The sequence below is a fragment of the Anabrus simplex genome, chromosome 4 (genome assembly GCF_040414725.1).
Source record: "Anabrus simplex isolate iqAnaSimp1 chromosome 4, ASM4041472v1, whole genome shotgun sequence".
NCBI lineage: Eukaryota > Metazoa > Arthropoda > Insecta > Orthoptera > Tettigoniidae > Anabrus > Anabrus simplex.
In genome coordinates, this window is record NC_090268.1 from 340,566,328 (window position 1) to 340,581,249 (window position 14,922).

Sequence of the window (14,922 nt, forward strand, 5' to 3'; positions counted from 1 at the left end):
GACTTCCTTCCCCTGTCGTAGGAAAGTTCGAAAAGCCACGATTTTTTTAAGGGCATCGGGCACTTTCCATGCCAGTACAAGGCATCTAAAAATGCAGACAGTACAGTAATCCAAAAGATAAAGCATTTACACAGGGGAGCCAGCATAATTTTTCCTCGTCTTTGAATCGTGTTTTTCTTCCTTTCATTGCGTGAGGTTATGTTTGTCATTGTTTTATACAAGAGCATTATTTGAATAATGTAAATGCACTTTGTTGGATAAAATTCTGAAATAGTGTTTTCTATGGTATTTGAAAAGTTTAAACTGAGAATCAAGGTGATTGCATGCATTAATGGCAGGAAATTGTACAAGTATAGTCGTTGTACTGTTGTTGTAATGTGGACGGAAGCGAGAGACTTTCTCCCCTCATCATAGGAAAGTTTGATAAGGGCATCGGGTACATTCCGTGCAAACACAAGGCATCTAAAATGCATACAGTATAGTAATTCAATGAATAAAGCACTTGCACAGGGGAGCCAGTATAGATTTCTCCTCGTCTTTGAATCACGTTTTCTTTTGATTAAATTGCGTGAGGTTATGTTTGCTGGTTAGTTATCCAAGTGCATTATTTGAATACTCTATGTGCACCTTGTTGGATACATTTTGGAAATAGTTTTTTTTTCCATGACATTTGAGAGCTTTAAACGTGAATCAAGGTTAATTGCATGCAGTAACAGGTCTTAGAATATATTGTGCCGCCACAAGGGTTGGCATTTCCGAAGTGCGTGTTGGCGGTTAATTCGAAATCACGTAATTCGAAGTCCGATTTTTGCGTCCCAACGACTTTGAATTAACGAGGTTTTACTGTATACGTTTAGAAAACGAGAAAGCTTCAGGCAGTGACAACATTACTGCTGAGCTTATTTAATATGGTGGAGAAAGATTACATAAATACATATATAAGATCATTCTAAGGATATGGCGCGATGAAGTTATTCCGAAAGAATGGCGGGAATCACTTATGGTCCCAATTCATAAAGGTGGGGATAAGGAAGTACAGTTGAACCTGACTTATATGTACATCAAGGGGAAGAGAAGAAACTACTTGTAACTCAGAATTACTTAGAAATCAGACTTCCACAATATATCACATATTTACTGAAAAACCAATGGAATAGACCTACATGTGTAAATCCTTGCAAATAATAAACACATTAAGACAGAAAATATTATTTTGAACTTGGTCAAGCCTTAAAGAAATCAGATAGGTTGGCTTGTTTCACTTTTCTTGCATTAACAGTATAAGACTCCTTTTGCAATCTTAGTAATGAATTCAAAGCATTTTCACTACAACTTTTTGCACTGATGTAACGCCTACACACATTGATTTCACTTAACACTTCACTCAGTTCAGGTGTTTCAAGATTCAAGTCGTTATCCCCATCACTGTCACTATCGCTTGCAGCTGGTCCATCACCACCGCATTGTTGGCATACATCAGCAATAATCTCTTCATCCGGTAGTTCTCCACATACAGCCAGATTATCATCGAAATGCACAAAAGTATCGAATTCTACACCCTCCGGTAGTGTTAGCTCATTGCCAGACAAAACTTCGTCACCATAACCATCATTAGAGGCAGCTTCTTCTAGTAAGGCACCAGCTTTGCGGAAACAGTTGCTTATTGTGGAGGATGACATCTACATCCAGGCAGCCGAAATGAAGTCCATGTCTTGTAGCAAAGTGTAGATGTTTGGAGGCCGATCGTCGCTTACGATACCCGGCAGAACCTCTTCTTTCCAGTGTTGCAGTGATACTCATCATTTTAGCTAAATCTGTCGCTTTTGCTTTCAGCATGTCTCCACTACTTGGTAGAGCTGCAGCCCGCTTTTGCTGGAACCATGTGAAAAGTGCTTTCTCCAAATCTACGTATCTTCCTTCTTGCTGACAGTTGCGCTTTGCTGATTTTCAACCCAGTTTTAAGAACTCATGCAAAATGTTTCTTTTACTGATGACTGTACATAGCGTGGTATAAGCAATCCCTAAGTCTGAAGCAATTTCAGTTTTTGTTTTGTGTGCATTAGCGTCCACTTCTCGTATAAATTTTACTTTTTCATGTAGGGTATAACTTTTCCTTTTTACTGTTCTCCATGGCAAATCAAAAGCAACTGAATATCAAAACTACTGTTCAGTATTAAACACCAGATATGGTACCATGGACATTTTACTTCTCCGTTATTCCCACGAAAGAAATTCTGATAATCAAACAAATTTTCTGTATTTTCTTTTGTTTCCGTACCGAAACCTCCCATTTTGCTTGTAATGTATCTTAATCTTTGGCGGCATTGTATAATAATTTCGTGTGGCTATTTCTAGCCGAGTGCTGCCCTTGTAAGGCAGACCCTCCGATGAGGGTAGGCGACATCTGCCATGTGTAGGTAACTGCGTGTTACTGTGGTAGAGGATAGTGTTATGTGTGGTGTGTGAGTTGCAGGGATGTTGGGGACAGCACAAACACCCAGCCCCCGAGCCATTGGAATTAATCAATGAAAGTTAAAATCCCCGACCCGACCAGGAATCGAACCCGGGACCCTCGGAACCGAAGGCCAGTACGCTGACCATTCAGCCAATGAGTCGGACGGCGGCATTGTGAAGGTCGAAAACGACGAAGGTAGAAGAGGAGCGAGATAGAGAGCGAAGGGGACCTCTGGGTCGGCCTCTGTTACGCCGCCAATAAGTAAGGGTTAACAATGTCGCTCGGCAAAACTCTGTGTTCTGTTTCAGCACCAAAACACGACCGCTCACTTCCGCCTACGCCGACAAAGAGGAATCTACGTAAATACAGTAGTTTCTTTTTTAAAAGCACGCGATCATTACAATTACGCAAAACTCAGTTATATTTCACTGACAATTAATATGTATGAAAGCGAATTACGTATAAACGGATTACGTATAAATAAGATTTAATTAACACGCTTTTAAATTACATTTTGCCGGGACCTAAAGGAAATTACGTACAAATACGAATTACGCAGAACAGAGTTACGTATAAAGCAGGTTCAACTGTACTTCAAAGTTACTGTGGTATATCTCTTGTAAACATGCCCTACAAAATTCTGTCTTATTCTTTTACAGCGTTTAAAACCATTTGTTGAAAATATTATTGGGGACTATCAGAACAGTTTTCGTCGTAACAGATCCACTACAGATAACATATTTACAATTAAGACTGTTAATGATAAATTATGGGAACACAAGGAATCGGTTCATTATCTCTATAGATTTCTTCAATGGATATGATTCAATCCAGAGAGAAGGGCTGTAGAACATATGGATGGAGTTTGGCTTTCGCATAAAATTAATTAACATGCGCAAACTGTGTATGGATGGTAATGTTAGCTGTGTTTTGCTCAAGGGTAGAAAATAAAGTTCCTTCCAGAATAAAACTGGATTGAGACAAGGGGATGCACTATCTCCTCTTCTATTCAACATTGCACTGGAGATGATTATCAGGAAACTAGCTCTTGTACCTGCTGGCATCATATTGGAGAGACAGCATAAAGTTCTTGTATATGAGGATGATATTGTTCTTATTGGCTACAATGAATTAGAAATTAGGCAGTTATTTGTGGAACTAGAAGAAATGGTAGCAAAAATTGGCTTACAGATGAATGATAAAAAGAGACATTACATGGTTGTTCAGGAGGTTGACAGATTGCCTTTGAAGATTGGGAAATATATATTTAAAAGAGTAGAGGAGTTTAAATTCCTTGGTGTGTTAATCGAATGATCAAAACTGAAAGGAAACAGGAACACCAAACTATGTAGAATTAAGAATGCAAATAAAGCATTTTACTGTATGCGCCCTATATTAGGCTCCAAGTTTTTAACAAGGAATTCAAAAATGATTATCTACAATACAATCATTCGACCAGTACTTCTGTATGGTTCCAAGACATGGAGTATAACCAAGAAAGAGCAGCAGCAGTTGCAAGTTTTTAGAGAATAAAGTTTATAGAAAAATATTTGGCCCATGGTTTGATCCTATCTCTCAAAGCTGGCAGAAAAGATCTAATGATGATATTTATACCCTCTCTCTCAACAACACACTATAATGGGTGTGGTAGAATCCAACAGACCGTGCTGGGCTGGACATGTACTGAGGATGCAGGATAACAGAGCACCAGTAGATTTATACAAGGGATCTCTTAAGGAGACAAGACCTTCAGGAAGACCCCGAAGCACCTGGATGAGGGAGATCAACAACGTATTCCAGACCCTCCAAATTGATAACTGGGGCTAAAGAACGAAAAGGGTAGAAGAGGATTGTGAGATCAGCACGGGAACTTCACGTCCCTCGGAAGCCTATGGAGTGAGTGAGTGTTTACAAGGCTATTGTTCATCTAGCGACATAGCTACTTCTGTGAATCGGTAGTAAAATGTTGGCCCCTGGAGTCCAGGATCATGGTAGTGATGGTGATTATTGTTTTAAGATGAAGTAAACTGGGCAACCATCAACAGTAGTCAGAGTTTTGAAAGGTGAAAAAAAGTTCATTTGGCACTCCCATATCATAAGATGTTGGCATGTAAAAAATTAGTGTTTACCTTACAAAATTAATTAAAACTCATCCACAGATTGCCCAACAGATGTCTCGTTTACTCTGCCGTCTGCTAGAGTAAAATGGAATGTCAAAATTGACACATAGCAATCCTAGGTGGTATCAGATATATACATTTATTCAGAGAGAATAAACACTTTCCCTGTAAGGAGATTGCCCATGAGGACAGAGTATACCATACACAAAACAAAATAAAAAATAAAAAAACCCATGGCACTACAACCCTTGAAGGGCCTTGGCCTACCAAGTGGCCGCTGCTCAGCCCGAAGGCCTGCAGATTATGAGATGTTGTGTGGTCAGCACGATGAATCCTCTCGGCCATTATTCTTGGCTTTCTAGACCGGGGCCGCTATCTCACCGTCAGATAGCTCCTCAATTCTAATCACATAGGCTGAGTGGACCTCGAACCAGCCCTCAGGCCCAGGTAAAAATCCCCGACCTGGCCGGGAATCGAACCCGGGGCCTCCGGGTAAGAGGCAGGCACGCTACCCCTACACCACGGGGCCGGCATACTATATACGTTTATGACTAAATAAATGATTTCTCAGTATGGATAATGAACCTTTCAAGGCTTTTGAGGACCACATTTTTTATTAACGTCTCTGATAGATTGAACCTTGAGCAGAATTCTTCGAAGAACTTAGGAATTTTTCCTCTTGCACCAATCATGAGGCCTATAACCTCGATGTTATCCAGTCCGAATTCACGTCGGTAGAAGGGGACAGTTGGTTCGTAGATGCTTTTCTTTTCCTTGTGTACTTCACTGGGCTGATTAGCGTGCTATTCAAACCAAACCATATGATCAATAATATATCCATTGTTATTTTTGAAGGCTATCATATCAGTCCTACAGGTACTGCTGTTTTCCTTCAATCCATGCACCTCTTCGTGAACTGTGTAACCAGCGTCTCGCAAAGACTAAGCGATGGATCTTCGTATGTGATGGTGTCTAGTAAGTCGCAGGGTTTCGCTTTAGGGACAGTATCTCAGGACATGAGAAAGGGTTTCTATTTTGTTGTGGCAATCCCGACATTGGTTATTGTCCTGGGACCTGCTTAGCGCGGCTCGGACGGCTGCGACGTTAGCGGTCATCTTGAGAGCATCACGCCAGTCTCTGCTAGACAGGCCATCATGGTGTATTATCCAACTGTTCACTGTAAGGTTTTCTTTAAATAAGATAACATCTTTTCCCTTTTGAGGAAGCTGACACCATTTTTGGGATTCTGGATCTCTCAGTAATTGTCTTATTTTCTTGGAATCCAAACGTCCATTTTTGGAATTTAATAAGCTAGCGCAAGGCAAAATATGCAGGTTTTGTAGGCATTTGCTACTCTCCTCAGAGAGATTCCTACTTCCCAAAATATAAGGGTTGCCATTGATTTGTAGGGCAACAAGGGCACTAATCTGTTGCAGGACAGCTTCCACTTGCACTAGGTAGCTGAGGCACTGCTGCTCCTCCTCCTCCTGATAGGGTCAGGGGTGCAAATTGTGTCAAACTAGTTGTCTTGACTCTGTTTTACGGCTGGATGCTGTTCCTAACACAAACCCTTTGTGGAGGTATGTATTCAGTGTGATGATTGGTAGTGTGTGGTGTGTTATGCATATACAAAAAGGGGGTTATAGGTAGAGCCCTGCTCGGATATAGAGAATATTATCCGTAACCGCACTTCCTTCATACGCACCCGCATCTGCATCCGCAAATAGTTATCTGCGGATATTGGAAATATTTAACTACAGTATATTACACCCAAGATATTGAAACGGATAGATGTTATCATAGAATAGGCGTGATAGGTAGCACCAGAACCCCTACAGTCACCGGTTTATGAAGGATTTTCTCTTGCGACAACTATTGACCTTTGTTTCTTCCTTCCACTAATTGCGGACAGGAACCAGTTAGGCTTAGGTCAGATTTACGGTTTTATGGTCTCAAGGCTCTTTATATATCACCATTCTCCCATACCACTGTCAAGGGTCGCCGAACCACAAGCAAAAATAAGAGTATACCTGAGTGAAAATCAATAAACTTCATTATTTATAAATAACAAAATTATCTTCACAGCACATAGTTTGCATCTGCCAACACGCTAACTTAGCGGAAATCCACGGATATTCGCATCTGTGCAGGGCTCTAGTTATAGGGACATACACGTAATATGCAATAATACTGCAATAACCACCACCGCCGCCGCCGCCACCTAGGAGAGTGGATTGAACCCAGTCTCCCAGAAGCTTTGTACACCCAGTCCCCAAGCCAGAGGAGTTAGCAAGGCATGGTTAAAATGCTCCAACCTGCCAGGAATCAAAACTGGGACCTTCTGAACTGAAGGCAACAATGCTGACCATTTCAGCCAAGGAGCTGGACATATAATCAGTATAGAATTAATAAAAATTAAGTTATAATGAGAGTAATTGTAAAATACATTTCAGAAACTTATCTTTTCCTATGTGTTAAACTCCTTTTCTGGCTGCAGGTGTATTTTACTGTTCTGTTAAACATATAAATTTGTCCTGTTATTAGGCACTCGATTGTTGAATTTCCTCTGATTAAATTTACAGTAATGCTTTTCAGTGACAGTAATTGGGTATATATGTATATTTATTTATTTTTGAATTTCATTCTTATGTTACAGGCTCTTATGTTTCCACCATCTCTTTACAAGTATGTGACAGAAGAACTGAAAAAAGATATGATCTTAGTACTCAACAAAATAGATTTGGCTCCTGCTCCATTAGTTGTAGCATGGAAACACTATTTTAAGGAAAAGTTTCCAGAACTACATGTTCTTATGTTCACTTCCTATCCAAGCTATAACCTACGGGGTAATCAAGATAACAAGGCTGGTAAGTTTGTATTCAGTAATCAAATTAGGTAAGCTAAAATGAAACATTTGGAATAAAGTTCATAAATTTTATTTTGTAGTGTAACAATTACAGAAGACTAGGAAGTAGTAGTAGTAGTAGTAGTAGTAGTAGTAGTAGTAGTAGTTATGGCAGGGGAAAATCTTTTAAAGACACCACTCTGTGTGGGAGTTGGATTTCCACCAACTAAAAACCCTGCCCTCTTCACTCAGACCATTCTGGAACTGCTTGTCGGCATGACATCAGAATGGAGTGATGTATATTATTAAGTTCTTCCTTTCTCTTCTTTCTCCTTCATCCCCATAATGCTTGTCGCCATTGCCTTTACTGTGTTCCAGGCAAACGGGCTCTCTAACATAATCTGAACCAGATTCCCTGGCGTGAGTCGTCGGCCAAGTTGTTGGCAGGCTTTCCTTCGTTCTTCTTCCCATCGAACACAGTAGAAAAAAGTGTGTTCTACTGTATCCCTTTCAGAACAGTACCGACAACCATCTCCCTGCGTCTTTCCCATCTTCATGGCGTATATGCCGAATCTTCCATGTCCTGTCAGGATCTGCGACAGATAGTAATCTACCTGCCGATGTCTTCATTTAAGCCAGTCTCGTATGTTGGGTATTAGCTTTTTTGTCCACTGGCCAACATTGGTTGTGCCATCCCATCGGTCTTGCCAGTGTAGTAAGAGTTGGTTCCTCAAGGCTTTCTTTTCTTCAGCAGATATAGTCGCACCCCTTTCATGCCAAAGTTTTCTCTCTACAACGAGGAGGTCAATGGGAATACTGGCAGCTACAACTTGTAAAGCTGCTGTCGAAACAGTTCGATATGCACAGGTAACTCTGAGCAGCATTTTCCTCTGTACTCTTTCCATAGCTCTTCGGTGAATCTTCCTCCTGAGTGCATTGTGCCAGATAGGTGCAGCATAAAGTAAAATGGAATATACTGCAGAGCACATAATCTGTCTCTTAACTGTTCTTGGTCCCTCGATGTTAGGCATAAGTCTGGCTAATGCCGATGCCTTCTTCTCTGCCTTTTGGGTTACTGCCTTCACATGTGCACCAAATGTGCAATTCCTGTCAATAAGAACCCCAAGGTATCATACAGACTTCCCTGGGATAATCACTGTATCATTTAATAAGAAATGGACATTTTTCCAATTCCTGGAACCTTTCAAAATTACAGCCTCAGTCTTATGTGGAGCCAATCTCAACTTATTATTTACCATCCAAAGGTTAACTCGTCTCAGTGATTCATTTACTCGGAAGGTCAGTTTTTCTACATTCTCTGCTATTACCACTATTGCAAGGTCATCTGCATAACCAATAGATGTTGTCCCTTTTGTCAGCTGCAGGCGTAAGACACCATCATATAGAATGTTCTACAAGGTGGGTCCTAGGACAGATCCCTGTGGAACGCCAGCACTCATTTCAAGATCTTCTAAATCATGAAATCGTATTCTTCGCCCTTTGAAGTACTTAACGATTATTTGTTGAAGATACTGAGAAATGTTCATCCTACGAAGTTCTCTCAAAATAATGCTCCAAGAAGCAGTGTTAAAAGCATTTTTGACATCTAGCGTTATCAAGGCAGCCCATTTCTCACTGCTTTCTGCCTGTATTTGAATCACCCTGTCAATAGCTTGGGTTGTGGTTCTGCCCTTTCTAAATCCAAACTGGTTCGAAGAAAGTCCTCCCTGTTGTTCAAGTTCTTTCTCCAGTCTAGTTTTAATCAATCCTTCGTAAAGTTTGCTCAAGGTGTTTAATAAGCAAAGTGGCCTGTACGCTGATGGATCTAATGATAGTTTCCCTGCCTTCAATAACAGCACTAGCTTGGCTACTTTCCACTCATCGGGGAATTCACGCTTTTTTAATAAATCATTGAAGACTGATAAGATCCAACCAGGTGCCACTTCAACTGCATACTTGATGGCTTCTGGTGGGATTCCATCTACACCTGGTGCCTTACCAGTCTTCATATTGCGTGCTACCTCTTGTAACTCAACCACAGTAAACGGTTCTGCAACACAAAAATCTGATTCCGTTTCAAGTCTGTCATCAGTACAAGGGAACAACTCCATTGCTATGGCTTTCCTTCTATCAGCTGGGAGCTGAACTGGTACCCTGTTGATTATTCGACCGGTCACTATCTTATATCCTGCTCCCCAGATATCACTGTCTAGATCTTCGGATAGCTTTTGCCAGAGATTTCTCTTAGAATCCTTTATTAGCTTCATTAGTTGCCTCTTTGATGCCTTATAGTCAGCTTCTAATTGTATTAAGTTGACCTGGCTGATTTTTTTCCTGGATCTTGTAAGAATTCGTCTCTTGCAATTGCAGTCTTTCCTTTGCATGTCTATTTCATTGTTCCACCAGTAAGGGACTCGTGTTTTATATTTTGTTGATCCCCTCAATCGGCTGGTCCTACAAGCATCTTTAAGAACAGCAGTTACATCTTTTAGAGTATGTTGCACTGTATCTACAGTTTGTGACATCCACTCGATTGCATTTTTAAAAATTTCCCAATTATAGTTCCACACCGTTTTCGTGATATCATTAAGCTTCTTCGATCCCTTAACTTGAAAGTAAATAAAACGATGGTCGCTGAGAGATTCATCTTCCATAACTTCTCAGTCAACAATGAATGATGCTATACCCTGCGTTGAGCAGGTGACGTCTATGAAAGACTCTGAGTTCCCTCTGGAAAAAGTTGGTAAGATTCCCGTGTTATGAACCACCAAGTCTAGGGTCGCTATCCATTCTGCCCAATATTCTCCCCTACGATCTGCAGTTGGTGCCCCCCCCCACAGAGGCAACTTGACATTTAGGTCTCCGAGAATGATAGATTCAATACCTGACGCCATGCAGTCCTGAACTATTGCATCTACTTCAGCTTTGAAAATATCAAAAGGGATGTTAGGAGAGATATAACAACAATAAATCTGATATTGCTGAAGTTGAATACACAAATATCCTTCTTCTGCCCTTATGCTTAGAACCTCCAACTTATCATTTAAAAAATATGCAGCTACATCACATCTTTTGTCCGTGAACCAACCACCTTCAGCTACTCGCCTTCTGATTGGCTCGCTAACAAGCACTAAGTCTACTTTCTTTTCCAAGGCTGTCGCATACATGATGTCGTGACTGTCGGATTTCCTCATGAGATTCGCCTGCAGTATGTCCATTATTGGTCGTTTAAATTCAACTTCCTTGCCTCTAATATTAGCTTCCTGTAAGTAGGGCATTTCATTTGATCTGAGCGGTGGCCCTCCACTTGGCACATGGTGCAAAACAAAATGTTTCCACAATCCTTCGCCAAATGGCCTTCTTGTCCACAATTTAGACAGCTCGGTGACCGGTCATCCTTAACGTCGCAGTGTGGCGCTTTATGTCCAAATCCAAGACATTTAAAACACCTTGCAACTGTAACTCTTTCCTTCACCATACACGTTGCCCATCCCACATTTATTTTCTTTTTCCTTAACAGTATTTTCGATGGTTCCGTTGGCAATATTAAGGTAGCATTTCGATGGCCTAGAATGAAAACCTCGTATCTCACAAAGTTCTTCCTATCCATTATTTCCCTTAAGACTGGTTACGTCTCCCAGCCACACATGAACATGCAGTCCATCAGAACAATGTTCGTTATGTTCTTTTTTCCTCTGCCGATGTGTGAAGGAAAATGAACCTTACCGTACCGTACTATAGGAAAGTATGTCTGCGTGACTTATTTACTAACTCCTAGATTATAATTTGTATAAGGTTCATTTTCCTTTAGCCACCCACATAGGAAAATAAACCCAACGAACGTTGTTCTGATGGGCTGCATATCCAAATGTGGCTGGGAGGTGTCACCAGTCTTAAGGGAAATAATGGATAGGAAGAATTTTTTGAGATACGAGGTATTCAATCTAGGCCATCGATTTAGATTTCCGAACCTCCCCGGTCTTACGGACATAATATTGATCTGAGATTTTTCGACAGCAGCTTCTAAGGAGAGTGCTGCTCTAAGATAGTTTTCATTTAAATCCAGATCCATACCGTACACTAGAATTGTTGTCTCCTTCCTTTTTGTTGAAACCTCTATTTCCTTGACGTTTTTAGTTATCTCACGTTGTAATATGTCAGCCTTTCCTTTGCCTTCTACAGTAAGTATAAGGTCATCCTTTGCTGTTTTCCTTATTCGTTTTATTTTAACACCAATTTTTTCGATGTTTACTCCTTCCTTTACTGTTTTAAGCAATTCGGCGTACGTTTTTCCCTGCAGCTTTGCACGTAACTGTTTCCTGAGTATTATCATTTAAGGATTTCTTTTTCGATGTTAATCCCACAGAAACAGCCTGTTTTACCTGCATTTTACCCGATTCCAAGCACCCTATTTCAATATCACTCTTACGAAACATCCATTCCAAGATTTTCCTTATATAATTCCGATCAAGGGTATCCGGGATAGTTATCAGCACCTTCTTTCTTGCATGAGTCTCAATTATCTCTCTCCAGTGGGTGAGACATGAATACAGGCTTTGCAGGTCATTTACTCCATCCTGATTAAATGAATATGGTAGTAGTAGTAGTAGTAGTAGTAGTAGTAGTAGTAGTAGTAGTAGTAGTAGTAGTAGTAGTAGTAGTAGTAGTAGTAGTAGCGATGGGATGGCACAACCGATGTTGGCCAATGGACAAAAAAGCTAATACCCAACATAGGAGACTGGCTTAAATGTAGACATCGGCAGGTAGATTACTATCTGTCGCAGATCCTGACAGGACATGGAAGATTCGGCGTATACGCCATGAAGATGGGAAAGACGCAGGGAGATGGTTGTTGGTACTGTTCTGAAAGGGATACAGTAGAACACACCTTTTTCTACTGTGTTCGATGGGAAGAAGAACGAAGAAAAGCCTGCCAACAAATTGGCCGACAACTCACGCCAGGGAATCTGGTTCAGATTATGTTAGAGAGCCCGTTTGCCTGGAACACAGTAAAGGCAATGGCGACAAGCATTATGGGGATGAAGGAGAAAGAAGAGAAAGGAAGAACTTAATAACATACATCACTCCATTCTGATGTCATGCCGACAAGCAGTTCCAGAATGGTTTGAGTGAAGAGGGCAGGGGTTTTTAGTTGGTGGAAATCCAACTCCCACACAGAGTGGTGTCTTTAAAAGATTTTCCCCTGCCATAACAAAAAAAAAAAAAAGTAGTAGTAGTAGTAGTAGTAGTAGTAGTAGTTCTTGCAATGTACAAATGTATAGTACTGCTCCAGGCTGACCAATCTCTCAGAAGAGGTAGCACTAACAACTCATATCAACAAACTAGAGCTGGCATGCAAACTCTCGAAGAACACACAAGAAGTGTCTTGGACATTCGTACAGAAATCCTCCCAGAAGCTTTGTACACCTCTTAGTGGCTAATCCTTAACAGGAAAATACTGATTGATAAACTGGAGGTCAAGAAAACTAAGATACCCAGGATGATACTGGATGAATCAAGGAAAGGGGTGAATATAAGAGGCAACACAACTAAATGCTGTACAATTACATGGAAAAAATCACAGATATGATTAGGAAGAGACGTCTAACCTTCAGACATATCTTGAGGATGTACATTACTCCTCCAGGCTGACCAACTAGGTTCTCACCTACTGAAAAAACAGGAAGAGTGAGGACACCATGGTTAATGGAAGGGCTTTAAAGATCTGCAGGAGCTGGAAGTAACGGGAAGTGACATCAGAGACCAATCGCCTCTTGAAAGGATTCTGAGATGAAAGATGTTCCAGGACAAACTGGACAGATTACTGGGCAACTATCAAGGCTTGCTCTATGCAAAAATATTTGATGTTGTGGTCCTTAGTCGGCCCACTCAAAATAATAATAATAATAATAATAATAATAATAATAATTGTTGTTATTATTATCACAGTCTAATATATATAGTCCCCAAGCTCTGATGATATTTTTCATCTGAGGCGACTACAGCGCTCCAAGCGGCGAGGTAGAGGCAACTTGCTAGCAGACAACAGGGAACGAATTACCACTACAGTCTAAAATGGTCATAACTTCTGAACCATTCATGCAAACAATGTCCTGACAAGGTTATTGTAATCCTTATGAAATAGTGAAGGAGGTAAAACAATTTATTTCGATGTTATAGTCCGCGGTGAAAAAACATAACTCCTTAGGATTAAATAAATATTTCGATATTATCCTCGAACTCCCCATCAAAATAAATTGTTTGATATCCTCCACTATTTCATAAGGATTACAATAACCTTGTCCGGACATTATTTGCATGAATGGTTCAGAAGTTATGACCATTTTAGACTGTGGTGGTAATTCGTTCTCTGTTGTCTGCTAGCAAGTTGCCTCTACCTCGCCGCTAGAGGTGCTAATGTTGCTCCAGCTGTCAAGTGGATGAACCTTCCTCTTATTAGAGCTTCGCGACTGTATATATTAGACTGTGTTATTATTTTCAACCTTCATTTCTGCATTGAGACTGATGTATTTTTAATGTGTTTGTAAAGGACCTTGTTCTTTCTTTTCTTCCATATCCTATCACTATCAGTATCTCTCAGTGCTCCTAGAATATTTCTCAAGATTTTCCTTTCCTTTTTTCTTAATTATTTTTTATTTCCCACAGTTCTCCTTTCTTATTCAGTTTCAGGCACTCTGAGCCATTTTTCTAGCTCTTACCTTATTTGCCTTTTTATCCAGCCCATTTGGTTGTATTCATTCCCCCAGATGTTTGAACTTCCATGCCTCTCTCTCTTTAGTGTCTGTATTCAATGTACTCTGTCTTCTCACAGGAGAATTTAAGACTGGTTTTCTCAGCGATTTCATGAGGACTATCCAGCAGGTTTTTTATAATCTTCTCTGTTATTGGCTAAGATGGTAAAGATTTAACTTTTGGGTTCTGTCCTTTGCTCCCTTTATTCCCTCCATTTCTAAAGTTTTCTCCCAGGTTCTCATGATTTTCTCCAGAACAGTGTTGAAGAGGATCGGTGATAGGCCATCTCCTAGTCAGACTCTTGTCTTTATTTCAAAAGGACTAGAGATTTCTCCGAAGAACTTGACTTTCAAGATGGTATCCATCAGGGTTTGTTATCACTCTTGTCTTCCTATCAATCCCTAACTCCTCTAGGGCCTTGAATAAAGTTAGCCTGTCAATTGAGTCGTATACCTTCTTGAAGTAAACAAATATTGTATTTACTTGCATAATTTTCCCCTTTATTCTTAAAATTTAGAGGGCAAAACTAAAATAACACAAAATTTGAACATTTATGAGACTTCTCTTCAAACATCGTGCCATGTTCAAGTTCAAAACCAGCATCAATACAGGTGAACGTTATCTTGGGGTCAACCCCAGCAGCACAAACAGTGCAGTAATTATTTGCTCCACAATATGTTATCCAGCAAACAAATTTTACACTACAAAGCGCTTTATCTCATTGGAGCTCTGGACTTCGCTTAGCCAGT

At 40.4% G+C, this 14,922-nt stretch overlaps 1 protein-coding gene across 1 annotated transcript in view; it reads left to right on the plus strand.

The window, feature by feature from the left end:
* The window catches only part of Ns4 (Nucleostemin 4), a 129,709-nt gene that overhangs the window by 57,564 nt on the left and 57,223 nt on the right, over positions 1-14,922 (plus strand). Inside the window, exon 5 of the mRNA XM_067146531.2 lies at positions 7,232-7,442. Coding sequence (XP_067002632.2) covers positions 7,232-7,442 — 211 coding nt within the window. The remainder of the gene's footprint in view (positions 1-7,231; positions 7,443-14,922) is intronic.